Source organism: Siphateles boraxobius, unplaced genomic scaffold, assembly GCF_051911475.1.
Source record: "Siphateles boraxobius isolate OS27281-9 unplaced genomic scaffold, OSU_SipBor_1 31, whole genome shotgun sequence".
Lineage (NCBI taxonomy): Eukaryota > Metazoa > Chordata > Actinopteri > Cypriniformes > Leuciscidae > Siphateles > Siphateles boraxobius.
The window spans coordinates 9294831-9318094 of record NW_027508931.1 but is presented as its reverse complement, the minus strand read 5'-3'; the positions used below and the strand labels follow the sequence as shown (position 1 = coordinate 9318094).

Below are 23264 nucleotides of genomic sequence, written 5' to 3'. Positions count from 1 at the left end.
TTCTAGAAAACAGTTATTTTAAATTGTAATAATATTTCACTGTATTTCATATTAATATTTTACTGTATTTTCACCAATAAATATAGCCTTGGCAAGCAAGACTTATAAAAAACCCAATATCAATATATATATATATATATATATATATATATATATATATATATATATATATATATATATATATATATATATATTTATGTATATATAAAGCTTTACAGTCTTTTTGACCAGCTTAATACTTCTTTATTATGTAATTTTCAGAGAAGGTAATTATATCATGTAATGCGAGATATTCCCAGTGTTCTGTCTCTTTGCTCTCATATGACATCAGTTGCTGAGAGCTTTGGACAGTACTGTCAATCGCAAGCTTCTTTGTCAAAACCTATTAAATCCCAATTACTGAAGCATTCATGCCCTGTGTGGTTTGTGCCAAACAGAAATATGAAGAGAAGTCTTGGGGCCTGTAGTTCAACATTATCGTGTTACAATAGGCAGATTCATGGCTCTGGGATATTAAAAAGAGATCAAGCTGAAAGGACTGCTCCATTGTCTTCTAGAAGAGGTGTGTTTTGTGGGGGAGGAATCACAGATAATAAGGTCAATGGTTTTGGGGTGGAGTGGCCGGAGTCAAAGCAACTGGTGCCAATCAAACATGCACATAATTTACCCACTCTAATGTCATCTTTCCCCTGTTATTTTCTTCCTTCTGTGGGATGTGAAAAGAGAAAGAATTTCCCAGGCACTATTTTCAAGCAAAACACTGTATTTTCAAGTAAAACTGCTTTTTATTTTTATATATTCAAAAATCTGGGGTCGGTAAAAGTGAAACTTAAACATTTGTATTTATTATCAATTTTGAAAACAGTTGTGCCGCTTAACATTTTTGTGAAAACCGTGATCATTTTGTTTTCAAGTATTATTTGATGAATAGGAAAAAATGCAAATGCATTTTTTTTTTATTGAAATGTTTTGCAACAATTTAAATGTCTTTACTTTCACTTTTGGTCAATTTAATACTTTCTCGTTGAATGAAATGATTTGTTTCCCAAATATAAATTTATATTTATATTGTGTGGCATGATTAAAGGCGAATTTTTATTTATTTATTTTTTATCAAAAAAGTGCCAATGAGATTAGTCAGCTCCATCACAGGAGAGGATTATGAGTAAATAACGTCTTAAACACAAGTTATGGTTCAACTTGTATGATACTTTTATATGGTTCTTTTGGAGCTTAACAGTATAAATTACCAATATGAAATAAGAAAGTGTGTATATGATGAACTATCCTTTTAACTCCACAAGTTCCCTGACCAGCCTCTCTTTAAACATGGAATATCATCCTTCCTGCCACACTCCTACCTCACACGAGGAGACGTGCTAAAAATAAATGTCTGGTGTGAGGGTGGAGTTCGGCAAGTGTTTTTTGACTCCTGGGCGGCAGAGAACAGTGCGAGACATGGACAGGAAGGGACAACTTCCTAATGTCTCAAATAGGGCGTCAAATTTGTTCTGTGACAGTTTGAAACGTTGACAGTGAGGTTAGGATATGTACTATACCACATGCCCTCCAATGTCAGAATGTTTTCTTGTGGAGTGAGTAGCCTACAACTTTGACTGTGCGTGCGTGTGTGCCTGTGTGTTTATGGAAGCTTTCTTTCTACCATTGAATAAAACAAAATGTAAAAGTTATTGCAAATTTTTATCTCTCAGTTGCAAGTTTATATCTCGCAACTTTTTTGCGAGTTGTAAACTCGCCATTGTGAAATAAAAAATCTCACAATTTTTACTTTTTTCCTCTGAGTTATGAGATTACATATCACTATTTTGTTGCATTGTTTCCGCCATGGAAAAAAAGGTCATTGCAAATTTGTATCTCACAATGTTTTAGCGCAAATACGAGTTTTATGATATAAAATATAAAATATTTAAATATGTTAAAATTTCTACTACTACACACATGCCAGTAAGTGCAACTTTGACTGACTGTGTGTTTGTGTGGAGGTTTGTTTCATCCACATAATAAAAACAATTCAAAAGGTAATTGTAACTTATTTTCCTCACAATTCTGACTTTTCCCCCTTAAATTAAGTTTACATCTCACAATTCTGTTTTTTTTTTCAATTGCAAGTTTATATCTCAAAATTCTAAGAAAACTTTGTGAGAGATAAATTCAGAATTTTATCACTCACAATTCTGACTTTTGTCCCCGAATTGTGAGTTTAGAATAAAGTCAGAATTGAGAGATGTACACTTGCAATTCCTTCTTTTTATTTTCCCCCGGCGGAAATAAGCTTCCCTAGTGTGTGGGATGTGGAAGTAGGAAAAAACAGTATACCTAGAGGATCCTCTACTGAAAGCACAGCCCTCCCTCTCTCTCTCTCTCTCTCTCTCTCTCTCTCTCTCTCTCTCTCTCTCTCTCTCTCTCTCTCTCTCTCTCTCTCTCTCTCTCTCACACACAGTCTTTCTTAGCTGGCACTGCTCTCTCTCAGTCTTGCGCTGAGACTGTGTGTGCGCTGAGCTTTGCAGAGAGACACAGAGAGAGAGCAACAGAAGAGTGCTTAGGGCTTCACCAAGCTTCAGTTGAGTTTAGTCTCAGCCACTATTTACTATTTAAAAGTCAGAAAGGAAGATCTCACAACATCTAGGAGATACACAACCACAGGAACAGAACAAACACACTTTGAAAGTGAAACAGTGAGTGGTGTGGACACTCATGATAGTCCTCTCCTGAGGCTGTGGCTGCTTCACCAGGAGAGATGTGATAGTTGTGTGGTTCACACGCGCTGACTTATTCAACACTCAGACACACCTGCTCCATCCTCAGGTGGCGTTCCGAAGGACTGGATTGCTGAAACACGGTGTTTACAGGAGGCCACGGGACTGCACGCAGACAGGGAAGAACATGAACTACATGTGGGGGATTGTACTGCTGCTGTGGGCAATCGGCGTGCCGGAGAGAGGAACCGACGCACAGAGGAGCAAGAACAACGTACCCCGGCTCAAACTCTCGTATAAAGGTCAGTCACCTCCTGCTGTTGGGATTCTGGAAAGGAGAGAAAACAAAAATCAGTCAGAACGATTGAGGAATTTTAAAAGGGCAGATCTTTAGGCTTGTTAAAGTTTGATAGGTTCAGTATGTGTTGGAGATGCTTTCTTGTCCGGAGTTGGCGTACGGTTCTGGATGCTTCTGGGGGATATTTCATTGATATGATTTACATGGTGGGTAATTTAGAAAGATGTTTTTGAAAGTATGAAAACGAGCTGGATTTCAAACTGATATAAAGGGGTAAATATGGAGTTTTACGTTTTAATGGGTTGTGCCGAGGGGTGAAATGACAGATTGAATTAGAACAACCAGATGATTCATTATGATAATTTTTTTATGGTTAAAAAAAAGTTTTTCAAGTGGTAAATTTTTTTTTGCTTTTTCTTTCTTTGTTTTTTATTTGTAACATTTAACCTTAGAAATGGTATCTGAACAATAGTTAAAGGAACTAACCCCTGAATATCACTTTTATTGGTATAACGTAATTCAGTAAAATTAAACAAACATATTTAACTTGATCATTGATTATTTTAGCTGTTCCCACATAAATTACATGTTTTTTTAGGTTGCCTGACAAAGTATTTAAAAAAAAAAAGAAAAAAAAATATATATATATATTTTACAGTTTAATTCATAGCAGTGTGTTAGAAGAAAGGGTTCAACTATATGTATGAGAGCATTTAGGAATGAGACATAACACTATTTTGTAATGTATTTGCTGAGTTTCATGCACAGGTTAAATCAGAAGTGTGTGTGTGTGTGTGTGTGTGTGTGTGTGTGTGTGTGTGTGTGTGTGTGTGTGTGTGTGTGTGTGTGTGTGTGTGTGTGTGTGTGTGTGTGTGTGTGTGTGTGTGTGTGTGTGTGTGTGTGTGTGTGTGTGTTTGCAAAACCTTTGGGCTGAATGCGTTTGTCTGGATGCACAGGTGGGAATGTTTAAACTGCTAGCAACACCGACATTTCATATGCCAAAAATACAGGCAAAACTTTTTTTAAATGTATATACAGCACATTTTAAATCTAACTTATTAATATCAGTCAATTGTAAATTATCACAGTGTTTTTGCTTCAATAACATACACAATACCAATTGTAATTCATAATTTATTTAATAAATTATTTTCACCTTGCTTAATTGTGTTCCTTGTTGTGAGGATGAGAACATCCATGCTGGCAAATCTGCACCACAATATCATTGAAATTAATTGGATAGGCAGTTATAATGATAACAACAAATATAGGAAATGGTATCTCCTCTTTCAGAAGCTGATGAGACTATTTATTTTGCTATAATAATGCATGATGTTCCATTTTATTTATCAGAACATTTTTGGGTCGTGAACCACTGATCACTCATAATCTTCTCTGCGTGTAAATGTGCTGTACTTTCCTCCACTTTTTGTTGCTCTAAGTTAGAATTGTTTATACGATTCTCAGTGTTTTGATGTAGTGTGTTATTATAATTGCAGACTGTATAACGCAAGGTGGCTGTTTTTAATGATGCGGTTTTGTTAAAACATTACAACTCTTCCCGTCCGATTGGTGTTCGTGATGAAGTGAGCTGTCAAGAGTGAATTCACAGAAAGAGTGTTTAAATGAAAGAGCTCGCTCCAGCCTCCCTCTGTAATTAGAAAGAGACACACACAGAGAGAGAGAGGTTTAACAGTCAGGGCAGATGGCTGTATGAAAGTGAGCCATTTCTCTCTCTGCCAGCTTTCTAATTGCACTGACAGCTCCTCATTAGCTGGCCGGTGGAAGCTGAGCTCTATATGAACCACGTTGTGTGACTGTCAGGCGACAGACACACTCGATCCAGCACGCACACATGCACAAACACACAAACACACAGGGGGCTTCTTAAGTACCCAGAGCTCTCATCTGCCCGAACACAGATGTACACAGACGTCTAGAGCTGTTCGCCGTATCAAACACTGACACCTACAGGCATGCACACACTGTTTGTGTGGAAAACAATGAAGGAAGAGACAAAGAGAGATGGAGAGAGGGAATATGTATGTGTATGTGTTTGTGGTTTTGCTCAGTGTATGTGTGTTTGTGATGTATGCAGGCTAATCTGAGCAATCACAATTTGGTGAAATGCCAAGACTGATTCTGATATCCTCCAGCATCCGAAAAACTCGCACACCTGTGAACATTTGTCACCACAGTCTGGCTGATTCATCTTTTGCTGAATTCTCATCAATTAAAATGCATGTGGGTGTGTGGAAGTAATTAATCATGGAGAGTGTGTTTTTGTTTGTTTAGTGACTTTTACATAATTTAGAGACTAAGAATTCTGTAGTTTTTTTTTAATTAGTTACTAAAACAAAACAAGAACGTATTGGTTTTATATTTATTTAAAGATGAGTTGTGTTATTTGATTGGCACTATTGACAACAAATGGAATTGCAAAAATATATATATACATTTTTTTTACAACAAAGCCAATTTTCCTGTGTTTGGCTGGTCGGGATGCTTCACAGTTTTTGCGAGAATTTGTCTGTATAGTAATGGTGCACTGTGTGATTTTTAGCGCCATCTAGTGGTGAGGTTGTGAATTGCAACCAACAGAAGTTACGGTGGCTGACAGGAAAATATGTTGTTGTCTGAGACAGCAGAGAGTAGCCAATTACGCAATGAGGTTTCTTTACAAAGATAAATTAAGAAATTAGGTTTACTTAATTATTCAGTAAAACGATATGTTATTGCGAATATTATTCTTACTTTTTCATCAATGTGTCAGTGTTTAATTCGCTGACTTTAGCTAGCTTCTTTGCACGAAGAACAACATAGTGACGAAATGCGTTTGTCCGTTTAGGGCTACTGTATAGAAACATGTCGCCGCATTTCAATGTAGGCTAAGGGGACCTGCGGTGTAGATATAAATGACTCATTCTAAGGTAATAAAAGCATAACTGTTCATTAAGTAAGGTCTTTAAACACCACTGAAAACATAGTTATATGATATTGCACCACTGTCAACAGATCCTCCAAAATATTACACAATGCACCTTCAAGGTAGGACTGAACTTACACTCCTCACTTTCAATATAAGTTAGATAAAATAAGGAACAAACCTTAATATAACATTAATCTATAAACAAAGTTTTCATATGGTAATGTTTATTGCAGAATATTATTATTATACAAAAGTAGCTACACTGTACAAAGTGAATATATTCTTTTGTTACTTTAAGCAGCAATTTCTACCTGAGCTGATCCCCCAAAATAATTTTTTATTATTTATCTAATTTAATTTATTTGTATTAAACAATGATGATTTAAATGTTACCACACGAGGAACACCAAATACATAATGGTTTTCATTCTATAAAAATGCGATTTACTATACTCTAACCATCACAGAAACTTGTTGACATTATCATATCATGCTAAACATGGTTTTACTGAATTAAATGCCTTTCAAATATTGAGGACCACTTCAGATGTCCTCACATGATCTTTTTTTGATTGCGTTCCTTAAAAACACCTTTACATGAATGTGAAGTGGTGTGGAAATACATAAAGAACATGAGAATCTGTGGCTTCATGTTGGTGTAGCTAGTACAGAAACAAGAGATTGGCTACTTCAGTGCGAGCGTGTTTGTGTGTGTGCAAATTTGTGGGATGGAATAATGTTTTTGGTGTAAAGCTATCCCATTCCAAAGTGAATGTTTTAAGGCGGCTATAATCTCATGAAGGAATGAGAGAAGTTTTATTTCACTTTAATTAAGCTTTTAATTCACAAACACGCCAAGAATCTGGTGTTGGGTTGCGTTTGCAGCATGTGAACTCTATCCTCTTCAGAAATAAAGCCGGAGCGTTAGAGCGCACACAAAACAATACTCCGCCAAATTCCTGTGAAATGGAAAACATTCATGCCATAATACAGTTTTCCCCTTGGAAAGCAAAAAGACATGATGAAAATTGGATTAGATTTGATTTTAGGTATTTGATTGCTTTAAAATCAGCTTTGGACCCCGGGAAATGGCTCAAACGATCACATACGCAAATAATCAGAACTCCAGATTTGATCAGATGGACATGCATGCTGAGATGAATGGAAAAAGGTGAGTGTGCAGCACTCATGTTTCATTTGCTCCCCCCCCCCCCCCCACACACACACACACATGCACACATGTGCCCTGCAGAGAGTGCAGGCAGTATGTAGGGTAGGGAAGTTTATTTTTATCAGCCTCAGATGGGAACGTTCCTCTGCCTCCACCTGCCCTCCCCTCATTGCTTGTGCTCAGAGGTTTTTCCACAACAATAGATGAATGGATATATACAGAGAGATGGTCTCAATGATTTGAAGAGGATGAGACTAGCTCATCTCCTGGCATAGGAGTTTGTGTGCTGTTTAAACCTGTGAGGTTCAGAATAGCAGCATGTCTAAAGGCACTTCCTCCTGTGTGACTCCGTGCTGGTGCTGTAGATTACCCACAATGCCAGGCAGGGGCATCGTATGTTCTGGAATCTCAAATATAAAACACGGCCTGTTTTTGTCCTGACTCAGCTAAGTTATGATAAGGTACCGTTGAAAAGTTTGGGGTTTATCCAAATTTTTGTTTTGTTTTGATTTTTAAGAAAACTCTTATGCTCACCAAGGCTGCATTTATTTTATAAAAATAACAGTAAATTACCAGTATTAAAAAAAAACCAGTAAGATTATGAAATATTATTATAATTTTAAATAGCTGTTTTCTATTTGAATATTTTTTAAAATGTAATTTATTCCTGTGATGCAAAGCTGAATTTTCAGCATCATCACTCCAGTCTTCAGTGTCACACGATCCTTCGGAAATCAATTTGATACGCTTCTATGGAAACATTTCTTATTATCTGTCAAAAACAGTTTGTTTTTTTGTGGGATTCTTTGATGAATAGAAAGTTCAAACGAAAAACATGTATTTGAAATATAAATCTTATGTAACATTTTAAATGTCTTTACTGTCACTTTTAATCAATTTAATCAAAATTAGTGAATAAAAGTATTCATTCTTAAAAAAAAAATCTTACTGACCCCAAAATGTTAACAGTATTAAATATATAGCATAAAGACATCATTCATGCCTTTTGTATTTTTCTCTGAAGTTGAAGCATGTTGCATTTTGGAAATACTGTTTTCTTTTAACTACCAAAACTCTTCTCTTTCCATGTTGAAAGGTTAGCGATCATCAATATATATTCATACACATATTAATCAATAATTTATGCAGATTCCTTTAAGACTTTTATCAGTTATTTTTTATTATTATTTATTAGTTCATGAACAAACCTACACGTATTATCCTGGGACTGAAATGTGTTTCTGTAGCATCAGTATTCTGATGATAGTAATTAAGTCAGGACAATTTCTTAATTAACTTAATTTCAGTGATTCGATTCCTAAAGTTTTACATTTGATCCCCACAATCTTGGAAATTTGGTTACATCCTTGTAGACTGAAACTGTTTGGTGTTCTTTGTTTCTGACAGCTCAAACCCTTGGTTCTGAGAGCCTGTTCCTCAGGGTGTTCTCAGGTAATCTTTAATAGATAAATAACTCTGGGCTAAATGATGATTACAGCTCATGCGGTATTGATTCACACAGCAACTGTCACTATAGTTGAATCTGAGCAAAACCTGCCAAAAGCAAAAACTCAGGCTCATTAGAAAAACATGCCTCTACATTTCAGCAATACACCAAACAAACAAAATAAATAAATAAATAAATAAATAAATCACCAATCACTGCAGTGCTAGAAAAACTCCCTAAAGTTGTATGCCTTTTCACACAAATTGTGATTGCAGAGACAGATTATCGATGAATGAAGATTTATTGCCATGTATATATATATATATATATATACATATATTATGACCTTAAAATACTTTTACCATAGTTCACGAATTGTAAACTAATACATTTTCGACATTTGCATCACATAACAAGCTCCAAATGCACTAATGAGCCAAAATTATGACCAGTCTCAGATGAAGTGAATATCATTGATTATCATTGATTATCTCCTAACAAGGCCACATATTAAGGTCTGGGTAGATTAGATGGTAAGCAAACAATCAGTTCTTGTTAACAACGTGTTGAAAAATGAAGAAGTTTAATTTCTGAACGAACTGCCGTGATAAAACGTGGCCAGATTCACGTTCATCTGTTTCAGATAAAACTGCATTTTGCACCACTCACTGGATATTTCATCTTGAAAGTTTACGAGAAGCAACATAATATAATTTTCAAAAATGTCACCATTTCTCTCTCTCTCTCTCTCTCTCTCTCTCTCTCTCTCTCTCTCTCTCTCTCTCTCTCTCTCTCTCTCTCTCTCTCTCTCTCTCTCTCTCTCTCTCTCTCTCTCTCTCTCTCTCTCTCTCTCTCTCTCTGTGTGTGTGTGTGTGTGTGTGTGTGTGTGTGTGTGTGTGTGTGTGTGTGTGTGTGTGTGTGTGTGTGTGTGTGTGTGTGTGTGTGTGTGTGTGTGTGAGAAATGGACATAAACTGATTAAAAAATCTTTTTTTTTTTTTTTTACTCACTCAAGGTTGGAGACTTCATGTTCTAAGATGGCATTTAATTACCAAGACCAATTAAACACACTTCTCACACCTCTACCTGATCACACACTCACTAAGACATGCACAATGAGCTGAATCATGAACTAATTATATGATGTTCTACCTTTGGAATCTGATTTATGTGTTTGTTAATGCCCTGGCAACTGTCAGGATCATAACAGATGTGCTAATAAATATAAACATTACATCATGCTTTGTTTTCTCCTGACTGATTAAAAACTTGTGTAAAGTTGATTGATTGATTTTTTTCGATAATGACGCACGCAAGAAAAACAAAGCCGCACTGTTTTAAAACGATCACACAAACACATTTGTACATACACAGACTATTTGTTCAAATGTAATACTTTTCAGAAGGTTCCCGGTAACAATAATAAAGTGCACTGTTAGTTTCCTCTTGAAAAGTGAGTGTTTGTGATTGTTGATGGAGCCATTTTGAGTTTGTAGAGAGCATTTGTGTGTGTTCTTGCTGGATGTGTTTGTGTGTCTGTTTTAATTAGACCTCTTCCCTGTGTAAGTGCATTGTGCGAGCGGACACTTGACAATTCGATGAGACCGCCTGTGTCCATTGATTTTACACACGCATATGAAACCACCAAATGTCACTCGTTTACACATGAGAAAGGAGAAGTGATCATAAAACATATTTAAAAGAAGGATGAAAAAGAGGAAAGAGAGATTGTGATGGCAACTATGAATAATTAAACAGATGTTTCATTGACATACAGCCCAGAGAAAGCACTCATTGAACTTTGTGCTCTTTATTTCCTCACAGTAAGAGAAATATATAGTCATAGACTCCCCAAAGGTCCTATACATTGTCAACATGATTACAAAATGCATTGCTTTGAACTACATTCGTATGTTCAATGATATGGATATCTATCTATGCAAAAACATGCATTTTACTTATGATATTTTGTTTACAGTTTTGCTAATTTGTCTAACACATTTGACCATGTTTGAAGGAATAGTTCACCCAGAAATTTAAACATCAATTGCTCATCCTCATGCCGTTCCAAGTCCATAAGATTTTTGTTCATTAAGTGAAGATTATGTCCCTATTCACCTAAAACATCTTCATTTGTGTTCTGATGATGAACGAATGACTTGTGGGTTTGCAACGACATGAGGATGAGTGACTGATGACAGAACTTTCATTTTTTTTTCATTGAGCACAGAGATAGTGAAAAAAGTGTCAGATTTGTTTTAGGTTTTTGGTTAATGGGAGGATTATAGCTTTCTGAACAATTTGTATTTTAAGATGCACCGTTTGTCTTAGAAAAAAACTCTGCATGTCCGTGAATGCACACTGAAGTGATGGTGAGATGAATTCCTGGTGTTTCAAGTGTATCTGAGTGTGTAAAAGGCATTCTGAGTGTTTTCTAGTCATGGTGCCAAATGGAAACACCACAGGCACTCCAAAATGAGCTCTCTAAACCCGAGTGAGAGATTCACTGTCATTTTCTCTTTCTCCTCTCGTCTCGCTGTCCTCTTTTAAGTCATCTCAACCCTAATCTTAACCTCAAGTCATCCTGTTCTTCTCTTCTGGTTTTTTCCTTTCCATTCTCACACTCTCCTCTTTCACTCTTTAATTTATCGTGTTCCTCCTCTTTTTCCTTTCAGGCTCTTTGAAAACTCTTCTGTCACACTGAATTCTTTTCTGACAGAAGTACATTATATGTGTGTGGATATGAAGATTTACATGAACTATAATATATATATATATATATATATATATATATATATATATGTGTGTCTGTGTGTGTGTGCGTGTGTATATGTATATATATATATATATATATATATATATATATATAGCATTACACTTTGAGGAAAAGACCAAAATTGTCAGTCGTTGATCACTGAAAATTCACTGTAGCTTTCAGATATCATCTCTGCATGCATGCACATTTTCAAATTTGAATGTAAAGATAACATTTGCATCTGTTTCTCACACAAAGCTCTATTGCATGTCTTCAGAAGTCTTGATACTTTATCGTGGTATTTTTATTATGTTTTCTTTTTGGCTTGACAGCCACCAGAATGATTCTTTCAGAATGATGATTGGAACACAGGGATGAATAAATGAAGACAGAATTGTCATTTTTGGATGAACTGTTCCTATAATAAAGATAGAACGAAATTAAATAAGAAATCTCTAGCAAATGTTTCCCATCAACTTTTTGAAGCTACTTGAAACTAATTTATACAGATTGCTCATGTTTTTCATGGCTTGGCTTCATTCAGTTATTTGCTCTATACAGAAAAAAAAAAAAAAAAAACTATATAAAGAACAAAAGCTAAATCTACAAGCAAATATATATGTGTATCCATTAGCACCGCCAGCTTTCCCAGCTATATTTTAGCCAAAACCACAGTCACGCGTCTCACACACACTATAGGAAATCTGCCGTCCCTGCTGAGCTGTTTGCGGTCAGTGCCAAAGTCCATCTTTTAGCCTTCCCTTCAGCCTTATAACTCTCAAATTAAGATCAAACATCAAGTTTTTGCCTATAATTGACCATATTTGAAAGCTCAGCAAATGTGTTTTAATTTTTCTCTCAGCGTTTGCTTTTGAAGTTTGTTGGAGACCATTTCTCCAATGTGCAATTAATCCTATATACTATGTTTACTTTTTCCCCACAGAAATGTTGGAGTCCAACAACTTGCTCACTTTCAATGGATTGGCCAACAGCTCTTCCTATCACACCTTTTTATTGGACGAGGAGAGAGGTCGGCTATTTGTGGGGGCAAAGGACCATGTGCTGTCCTTCAACTTGGTGGACATCAACATGGACCAGCAACTGGTAAGAGGGGGTTAGAAGAGCTATTAAACCAATTCATGTAATCAGCAATGCACATGTAGATGTAGATTTGCTATAGTTGTAGGGATGTGTAAGGCAAACTCCACTGCCTGGTAAGTTGTCTGAGCTACTAGTTAAATAGGGAAGCCCTGCATAATTAGTCTGGTTATGGTCACGTCCACTAGGCACTAATCAAACAGAAAACCAAAACATTGCTCACAGAATCTGATTTAAAGTGTGAAAGTTACTGTCTTGTAGGTTATTGTTAGAGATGGTGAATTTGTTAAGGCTGATTTATACTTCTGCGTCAGACCTACGCCGGAGCCTCTACGCCGTAGCCTACGCTTTGGTTTTAATTTATACTTCTGCGTCGTTGTCCGCGTTGACGCACGCAGAGGGAGCATGTGAAACCCGAGGAAGCGGTTTGAGCAGACCAATCACAGCGCTTGCGTCCGCGTAGAATTGACGCGTTGTTACATTTTTGGAGAGGTGCACATCAGGGTACGCCGAAGGGTACGCGCGCTACGCACAGCCTACGGCGTAGCTACGGCGTAAGTTCGACGCAGAAGCATAAATTGGGCTGTACAGACACTGTGTTTTGAAAGCTGATTAGATTAGAGTTTACACAATTTTGCTGTAAATACTGTAGCCTATGTTAAAGCATGTTAAACCCTCTCAGGGATGCTGTGTCTCTCAAAATTCATCCGTTTTAAACCACCACTGCTAACAAATTAAAGCTAAAATATATAAATTAATGTAACACAACACATAAAAGTTCTATTTAAAATAGATGTACTTTTAGTCTCTCTCTTTCTCTCTTTTTCTCTTGTTCTCTCTCTCTCTGCCTAACATTCAAACACGAACACATCAGCACACAGGGGGATCTGTTTCTAGCGAAAAGAGTATGAATATTTCAGAGTAAAGCTGTCATACTGATCACATAGAGTCTGGCTGAGAGCTGCTATCTATTCACCTGGATAAATAATGAACAAAATAAACACAGCGAAGTACAGACAAACGGTGCCAGGGCAAAACCACAGCCCACTAGCTTATATACTTTATAAACATAACCTTCACAGAACAAAGGTAACATAAATGTTACCATATGAAGAATTGCATATTGAAGAATCCTAAAAAAATACTTTAGTCAGATATATTACATTGTAAGGAACAGTTCATACAAGACATGCTGTTGCATTAAAGAACAAAAAATAAATAATAATAAATAAATATCCCCACAAGAATAGCAGTGCCAGAAATATTTGATTTTGTGGGGACAATGTTTGGGCCCCAAGAGGAAAACAGCTTATAAATAATAGAAAATTATGTTTTTTTTAATGTTTTTAAAGTTTTCTGTGAGGCTTGTGTTTAGGGGCAGTGTTACGTTTAAGAGAAAGAATATACAGTTTGTACAGTATTAAAATCATTATGTCCTCATAATGGAAGTCCTCATAAAACATGGAAACACAACTCGTGTGTGTGTGTGTGTGTGTGTGTGTGTGTGTGTGTGTGTGTGTGTGTGTGTGTGTGTGTGTGTGTGTGTGTGTGTGTGTGTGTGTGTGTGTGTGTGTGTACGTACCTGGTATTCCCTACGTTATGGGGAAGTGTCCCAAATGTCCCCACAAGCATAGTAATATCAGTACATTTTGACCGTATGGGGACATTTTTTCTGTCCCCATGAGGAAAACAGCTTATAAATCGTACTAAATTAAATGTTTTAAAAATCTAAAAATGCAGAAAGTTTTCTGTGATAGGTAGGTTAGAGTAGGAGGATAGAAGTAGGTTGTGTGTGAGCGTGCGTATGTGTGCGTGTGCGTGTGCGTGTGTGTGTGTGTGTGTGTGTGTGTGTGTGTGTGTGTGTGTGTGTGTGTGTGTGTGTGTGTGTGTGTGTGTGTGTGTGTGTGTGTGTGTGTGTGTGTGTGTGTGTGTGTGTGTGTGTGTGTGTGTGTGTTTAAATTGAATATCTGATTTTAAGGAGAAAAATTTCCATGACCACTGGAAGAGGATCTAAAACAAAAACGTTGAAAAATTAAATTTTTATCAGGAACAGTTACATCGGGGTCAAATAAGGGCAACATGCAATTTGCACGCTACCAAAGAAAATGTTCTTTCTCCATTCAAACTTCCAAATAGAGAATATTCAGAATTATACAAACAGTACTCTGTTTCTCTTTGTCTCCTTTAGAAACACAGACACATTTTCACTCAGAGCTTATCAGATCAGGATGCAGTTTCACACGTTCACAGCCAGGGACATGCAGAGAGTTGCAGAGAGGGGCAGGGGCTCAAATGTAAAAAAAGAGGCAGATATATATATATATATTAGTGTTTTCCTCCCTTACAATTCGGTCGGCTGGAAATGTTCAAAAATCAGTCACCAGGCCAGTTACAAAGAACGAGCCACTGATAACAAATGCTGCCTTTATAGCAAACCCAAACACACTCGAAAATAATATTTTTCTTGCTCTCAAAGTTTGGGCGGTTGGGTCCCCATCACACGGCGGCCCACCCCCATATTTCATTCAACCCCTATCCACATGGGCCGAGGTCTGGCAGGCCATCCCCGGGGTATCAGACTGGGTAATGAAAACAATAAAGCGAGAATACTCACTCCAGTTCGCTCGCCTTTGCGCAGTAGTCGAGACATCGGTGAAAAGCAACGTGGCTCACGTCCTTTGCACCAAAGTGTCAAACCTACTAATGAAAGGAGCTGTCGAGACAGTTCCCCCATCATTAAACGAGTCAGGCTTTTATAGTCGCTACTTCCTCGTTCCAAAGAAGGACGGCGGCCTCAGATCAATTCTAAATCTCAGACACCTGAACAAGGCCCTTATGAAACGGCCATTCATGCTTACAACCAAAAAATCTTCTTGGATTGGGATTGGTTCTTCTCAGTGGATCTGAAAGATGCTTACTTTCATATCCAAATAGCCCACAACCACAGGCCATTTGAGATTTGCCTTTGAGGGGTGGGCTTATCAATTTACGGTCAACCATTCGGTCTCTGGCTCCCTGTGCATTCACAAAATGCATGGATGCTGCGCTTATTCCCCTGAGACAACAGGGAATGCGCATCTTGAACTACCACGACGATTGGCTGGTACTAGCCCAATCGGAGAGAGTTCCTAACCCACGGATCCTGGCTCCTCAGCCATCTAGAATGCTTGGGTATCAAGATCAATCTCGCGAAGAACACGCTGTTTCCCAGCAAGCATACAGTCTTCCTGGGAACAGTTATAGACTCGAGACAAATAAGAGCGTGGCTCTCGCCAGACCGCGCCCTCACTATTCAGCAGCTATTGGCATTGTTCAAAGCGGGCTCTCACAGGCTGCTCAGAACATTTCAGTGGTTTTTGGGCCTTATAGCCTCCGCGTCGTCAGTACTCCAACTAGGCCTACTGCACATGCGTCCCCTGAAGCGATGGCTGAAACGACGAGTGCCAGCTCATGTGTGGTGCTCCGGTCACTTACGTATCAGGGTGGATCACGGCTGTATCAAAGCCCTGAGCCCTTGGAAACGCACCGACTGGTACCAATCAGGTACCAGTTGGAGTACCCAACCCAGGTTGGAGGCATCTGTTGAAACCACTGGTACCCAACCTGGTACCAGTGGTTTCATCAGATGCCTCCAACCTGGATCTGGGGGCACTGTGCGAGGGCAGGCCAATCTCCGGCCTCTGGTCGAGCCCAGATAAGTGCCTACATATCAACTGCCTCGAAATGAGAGCGGTTAATTTACTCCTGAAAACTTTCCTCCCGGATCTGGCTGGACACCATGTCCTGGTCCGCACGGACAACATGTCAGTGGTGTCCTATATAAATCGCCAGGGCGGCCTCAGATCGGCCAGCCTGGAGGGCATGGCCAGACTCCTCCTCCTTTGGGCACATGCCGACCTGCGCTCCCTAAGTGCATTGCACGTACCAGGCATTCTGAACCAGGGCATGGATATGTTATCCAGAGACAATGACCCCCAGGGGAATGGTCTCTCGACTCTCAGACGGTTCACCTGATATAGAGCACCTTCAGCAAGACAGAGGTCGACCTCTTTGCCTCAGAATACTATGCTCAATACCCAATTTTAGTTTCGATGCTCCCACAGGTCATCGGTCGGATCAGGGAGAGCAAGTGCTCAGTCCTCCTCATAGCCCCCCTCTGGAGATCCAGAATTTGGTTCCCAAACCTGGCGAAGCTGCTGAAAGCTCCCTCACCCATACCGCTGAGGAAGGACCACCTCTAGCAGGCGAACGGGTAAATGTGGCACCCCCGCCCAGATCTGTGGGCCTTACATGTATGTCCCCTAGATGGGTACCAAGGGACCTCCCAGAAGGAGTCCAATATACTATAATTGAAGCTAGAGCACTGTCTACCAGATGCCTCTATACCCTCAAGTGGTCAGCATTCGCAAGCTGGTGTGCAGCACAAAACGTAAACCCACACATATGTGAAGTACCTCTAGTACTTTCTTTTCTTCAGGAGCTGCTGGATGCAGCAGGACGCCCTCGACGCTCAAAGTATTGTGTTATGTGCCGGCCATAGCGGCTTTTCACGCCCGTGTGGCCGGCCATTCCATGGGGAAAAGCGACCTGGTGATTCGTTTCCTCAAGGGGGCCAGGAGGCTCAACCCCCTTTGTCCCCTACAGGGACCTATCTATGATCCCCAGGGCCCTTAGGGGACCCCCGTTTGAGCCGCTCCAGAGGGCTGACCTTAAATCGCTTTCACTCAAAACCGCACTCCTGCTAGCACTGGCATCGGTCAAAAAGAGTAGGTGACCTGCATGCGCTTTCCAAAAGCGCTGCATGCCTTGACTTTGGGCCTGGTGACTCCAGAGTCGTGCTCAGACCGAGGCACGGCTATGTTCCTGAGGTGCTCTAAACACCGTTCAGAGCCCAGGTGATATCCCTATCAGCTCTTCCCCTGTCGGAAGATGATAATAATTTAATCTGGTCTGCCCTGTCAGGGCTCTCAGAATCTATCTGGAGCGCTCCGCCACATTCAGACAGTCGGAACAGCTTGTGTGTTTCGGTGACTGCACTAAAGGGCGGTCACAAAACAGAGACTTTTTAGATGGATGGTAGACGCTATCTCTCTAGCCTACACCTCCATGGGCCTTCAATACACCATAGGTGTTAGAGCTCATTCCACTAAAGGCACGGCCTCCTCATGGGCTTGGTCCAGTGGTATACCAATCGAAGACAGCCTGGTCCTCACCGTCTACATTTGTGAGATTCTATAACCTAGTGGTCCCTGCTCTGCAGGCACGGGTATTTTCTATCTAAGGCCTCGGCCCCGAGGGCCCCGAGCCTCTGAAACAATAATAAAGGGCCCGAAATTTGTCTGGTCCTGCGGTCAAACTTTACTGTTGACCTCGGGCCACTTAGCCCCAGGTAATGGTTCAGGGCGAAGTCGCCAGCTAATAGCACAGCGTTTTAAAATGGGTTCCCACTGCATATACTATGCAATATGAAGTGAACGTTCTCGAAAAGGAACGTACTCGGTTACTAACGTAACCTCAGTTCACTGAGAGTAGGGAACAATATTGCGTAGCCTGCTGTGCTTTTATGCTTGGCTCAGGACCTGTTGCTTTAGTCGATTTAACCTGATTCTATGGCGAAATGGTCTGCTTATATAGGCATAAGCCAAGCCCATTCTGGTGGGTTCTGACGCGCAAAGCGACCCGATTGGTTCAAATTTTTTGACCAGTAGTACTGTACTATTATACTATTGCTGCATAATTGTCTATGCTAGCATAATTATGTTTACTGACAGTGTATCACATACAGATCACTTGAATACTACTTACCAAATAATGCTACTTTTGGTCCTGGTTTTGTGCAGTGCTTTTTAGTCAGTTAACATCCATTGTTTCAATGATGCAGATTCAGATCACTTCATGTAAATTTGTCTGTGATTGTAATTTTCAAACGATTTATGAATGACCGGAAAATTACCGCACCAATTCACAGTGTCCAATGAAATTTGAACTTGTTGTGCCAGATGACGATTGGTCGGTATATTATGCATGACAAACAGGCTTCAAGGAATTATGTAATATTTTAAAATATGTGATATGTTGATTTTTAATTGAATCAACACACTACTTTTTATCATTGAAAAAAAAAGTTAAAAAAATTGGCGTACTCACTGAAAGAACCATATTTGGCTTGAGAGCATCGGTTCCCGAGCAGACTGTGGAATACCTATACGTTTACACCAGTGCATTTCATTTTAAAATGAACCTTCGCTACAGTTGCGCCTGCCGTCCACACACATTACTCTGGAGTTTGCGAACATCGAAAACAGAGACTGACCTCTTCAGTCAAGTCCGAGATCAAGTCAGCTCTCAAAGCCCCCCCCTCTGCACGTGCCTGGTATCAGACAGGAGCTATACAGCGCATTCAACTCTCTCCAGCCACAGGGAGAACGTAACTCGCTGTGACAGCAGTCCCATAGAAACCTTGCTTTTTCCCACTAATACACTTAAATTACTTTTTACACTGAAGCCCTCTCACACGATTCCTAAGATGTTCACATGTGGAAAGTTTTTTTTTTGTTAAGAAATTAATTCTTTTGTTCATAAGAATGAAATAAATTGATCAAAAATGACAGTAAAGACTTGCATCTGTTAGGAAAATAAATAAATGCTGTTCCTTCTATTCATATAAGTATTTTGAAAAAAAAAAAATATTGAGCAGCAAAACTGTTTTCAACATTGATAATAAGAAATGTTTTTTGAGCAGCAAATGAGTTTATTAGAATGAGTTCTGAATGATCATGACACTGAAGACACAGAAGACGATAAATTATGCTGAAAATTTAGCTTTGACAGCACAGGAATAAATTACATTTAAAAATATATTCACATAGAAATCTGTTATTTTAATTTCTAATAATTGTTCACAATTTTAACTTTTTTACTGTATTTTTGATTAAATAAATGCAGCCAACCCCAAACTTTTGTCAGAAAAAATGCCTTGAGATGAACGAACATACACTGGCATTTTATGTTCATCTCAAGGCATTTTTCCTGACACTCTCTAAAGTTTCATGACCCTGGAATATTCCTGAATCTACTGTAAAGTAGGTGAAAATGCATATTTAGAGGCGTACAGTGTAGTTGATTTGATACAAAAGTCTTCTTAGTAAAGGCTCTCAGTGCAGTCCTCTGATACATTCAGATGTTTCCTTAGACTGTGTTGAAAATCATGTGCAATATGTATGATCTGCTGAATGTGTGAAATAAATTATATTATATAGTTAATTGAATATATTATATAATTATATTGCATTTCAAACACTTTTTGAACATTGCTAAATTCGTTCCAAAATGGTTAACAGTGGCATCAGTAAACAGTGACCTTGATGTGTGTGTGGCTCGCTGGGTGATTCAAATTGTAAATATGTTCCTGCCAAACTTGTTGCTATGTTACATTACATTGAGTGAACTGCTGCTGCATTAGATTTTAACCTGTTTTTAGTGTGAAAATGTGTAGTATTTATTAGCTATAAACAAGCTATATAGTTCTCTGAGGGTTAGACAACCAGAGCATAGCTTTAAGGAAAAAAAGAGATAGAGTTCGATTATACAACTAGAAGCTTCCAACAAAAGATGTCCCAGTTATCTTTCCCCTTTAACTTTCTGTCTCTTTCTCTCTCTCTGACTGGTAGATATCCTGGCCTTCTTCACCTTCTCGACGAGATGAATGCAAGTGGGCTGGGAAGGACGTCCAGGTAAGTGCTTTTCTTTTGCTTTTTTTTTGTGCTTTTTTTCTTCTATCCTCTCTATTCTGTCCCCTCCACAACCCTGAGATCTGGCGGATAGACTTCACCGATGCATTGAATTGCTTGTTTGTCTGCACCATTCCACTTCTCACTGGTTCATCTCTCATTATATTTATCTTTGTAGTACATTTTTTACTGTATGTGTGATATATAAACAAGATGAAACTATAAAAATGAAGGGGCCATATTATGCACATGAATTTTGCTCTTTAATCTTAGTCAATGTTTGTTTTACCAAAACTGTAATAATGATAATTTCCCACCCTCTCACTGACCCCTAGAATCTGTTCTTAAAGTCATGTTTGTGACTTTTTGCCAAACCGATCGGATGTTATAAACAAAAAGAGCCATTTTATTTTATATCTCCTAACCTCTAGGTGATACTGTGCCAAAATTGTTCAGGTAGCCTCCGGTCATGGTTGTCATTACACAAATACAGTTTGGTCAGAAGCATTGCTGAGAAATAGCCTAACGTCCATTTTGGCGTGCTCTTCGTCAAATTCGTTTGTGTGTTACTCGAGAACAGTTTGACAAATCAACTTGAATTCCATAACTTTTTGACAGCATGGCCTGAAGATGGTCTGGCTATTTTTTTGTGAAAATCAGAGCAACGGCCAAGGAGGAATTTGAAAAAGTAGGTTTTTCAGAAAATTCGAAATGGTAATTACTAGTTATTTGCATAAACGTGAGTGCAGTTTTGGACAGTTGGTGGCACTAGATGGATTGAGTTAGACACTCCAAATTTGCCATGGTGAAATTCACACTGTCCTCTAGTTGTTTGCCAAATTGCATAGCTTTCCCGCAAGCAGTTCTATGGGCGGCCATAGATTTCCAGAGCGGAAGAAGCAGCAGCGGAATGATAAGAACAATAACGATTACAATAGGTGATGTTTGGCCCCTAATTAAATTTTAAAATCTATCCAAATAGAAAACATTTATTTCAAATTGTAATAATATTTCACAATATATCTGTATTTTTTACTGTATTTTTAGTCAAATAAATGCAAACTTGCTGAGCATAAGAGACTTCTTCAAAATCAATATGTCTACATAATACATCAGATTTCAAAAGAGCAAAACACCCCTTTTTATTGAAAGTAAATGTAATGTTTGAGATGGATCCAAAAAAGAAAAACATGATTAGTTTGCTTTTGACAGTAACCTCTCGTTTTGAGAAGGTAAAGCTGAGCTTGTCTGTCATCCATCTTTTGCTTTCACAAACAGTGTTAAAAGTTTCTCCCACAAGATCAGCTCAGCAGATGTCAATGAAATATTGAATAAAAAAAACAAATCAATGAATTGTGGGAAAACGGTGTGTAAACACTTTCCAGGCATAGCTGGCATTTGCTCTCATAAATTCCAATGCAGATCCTGCCCGAGGCGCTGCCTTGAACATATAGAGCCATAGAAAGCAGCACTCAGCCCTGTTAGCATCATAAAGAGACCATAAGGTTGGTTGGTTCTCAATGGCGCTTATTTGAATTGCAATAACATGCATTGTGTGAGATTTTGATGTAAACATGTCTCGATGAATAGCTGGGTACTCACTGAAAGATGGCTTTTATGTGAACAGAGACAGATTGACTGAGGCTTGTTTGAAGTGAAGTGGGACAATGTCAATTTCAGGCCCTTTTGAGGGACAAGGAAGGCAGAAAACTACTGGTTATGTTGAAGAATCTAAGCAGCAATTTGTAAGAAACAAAAAAGGAGTGAGATCAATGCTCATCATGAGACACAAGTCTTCACAAAAACATCCATTTATTTTGGCGGCAGTGCTGCATGTTAGGTCAAATTGTCTCTGGACTCTGAAATAAATAACTTATTTTTAACTAAATTACTATTTATATTATATTTCATTTTATTACATTACATTTCATTGCATTACATTTCATTACAGATAGACCTTGGCCAAAAACAAGATAGAAGTGTGCATGGACAAAGCAACCTTTTAAAATCTCTAAAAACTGATTTTCTTATTTGTTATTGTGGAATTTCACTATCAAACAAGGTGCATGGAAATAACAAACCACTTTAAAGAAGGTAAACCAGCAACACTTTGATTGGAGAACTTAAATTGGAATTGAAACAATGGTTTTGTCCTGATGAAGGCATGTGTGCTGAAACATGTTGGTTTAAATAAAGTTTTACCATTAACAAATGCTTGCTGGGAGAAATGAAACTATAGATTAGTTGGGATAGGAGATTGGCAAAATACTTGTATTAGTACTGTGAAATATTTGTTTGTTTCATTGTACAGATTTAGTTTCTGCTATTATTACAATATTGATGAAGTAGAAGAGGAAGGCAGATCTTTGAGTCACGTATTATATGTTGTCATACTTTGCTTTAAACCTTTTCCACATCAGATGAGTCATTTCAGTCCGTTCCAGATGAGGCTTGCACAGACACGTGGCTTTAACACAACTGAATAGCTTCTGAACACACGCACACACATTTCCATGGGCAAAATCCCAGCTCAGATGCTACAGTGAAGCTGACACACACACACACACACAGACAGACAGACACACACACACATACACACACACACGCACGCACGCACGCACGCACGCACACACTATCCCTGAGAGTACAGGCCACTGGGTAGCTCTGGACGCCCATGACAACAGGATTTCCCTGCAAATGCACTAAACACCCTGCTGAAAAACAATTTCAGCTGTTGTAATATTTTCCTTTTAATAAAGCGCTCTGTGGGAGTGTGTTGGTCAGCTGTGAGCCTGTGCCGCTGTGTGTGGAATTCTGCTGCATGAGTGAGAGAGCAGGATTTTGATCCATACAGACATTACATCCTTTTGCCACAATAAACAGAGGACTTATTCAATATTAAAGGACAAAAAATTATTGGTTTAGTCCACATATTACATTGTAACAAACACATGGTCATACAACATTAACCTATGTGTGGGCCTTATAATACTGAAGGTGATAATTTGAAAGTAATTATTTGTGGATGTATGAAGTCATCTTTCCTCTAGTTCACACAGGGTGTCCAAGCAGAGTAATCAAAGGTTTAGGTCAGTACATTACAGTTTTTTACAATCGCTAT

The 23264-nt window shown here is 38.6% G+C and overlaps 1 protein-coding gene across 1 annotated transcript in view; it reads left to right on the top strand.

Moving 5' to 3' along the window:
• The window catches only part of sema3ab (sema domain, immunoglobulin domain (Ig), short basic domain, secreted, (semaphorin) 3Ab), a 51863-nt gene that overhangs the window by 12176 nt on the left and 16423 nt on the right, over nucleotides 1-23264 (top strand). Inside the window, exons 2-4 of the mRNA XM_077193651.1 lie at nucleotides 2827-3019; nucleotides 12259-12419; nucleotides 20084-20146. Coding sequence (XP_077049766.1) covers nucleotides 2827-3019; nucleotides 12259-12419; nucleotides 20084-20146 — 417 coding nt within the window. The remainder of the gene's footprint in view (nucleotides 1-2826; nucleotides 3020-12258; nucleotides 12420-20083; nucleotides 20147-23264) is intronic.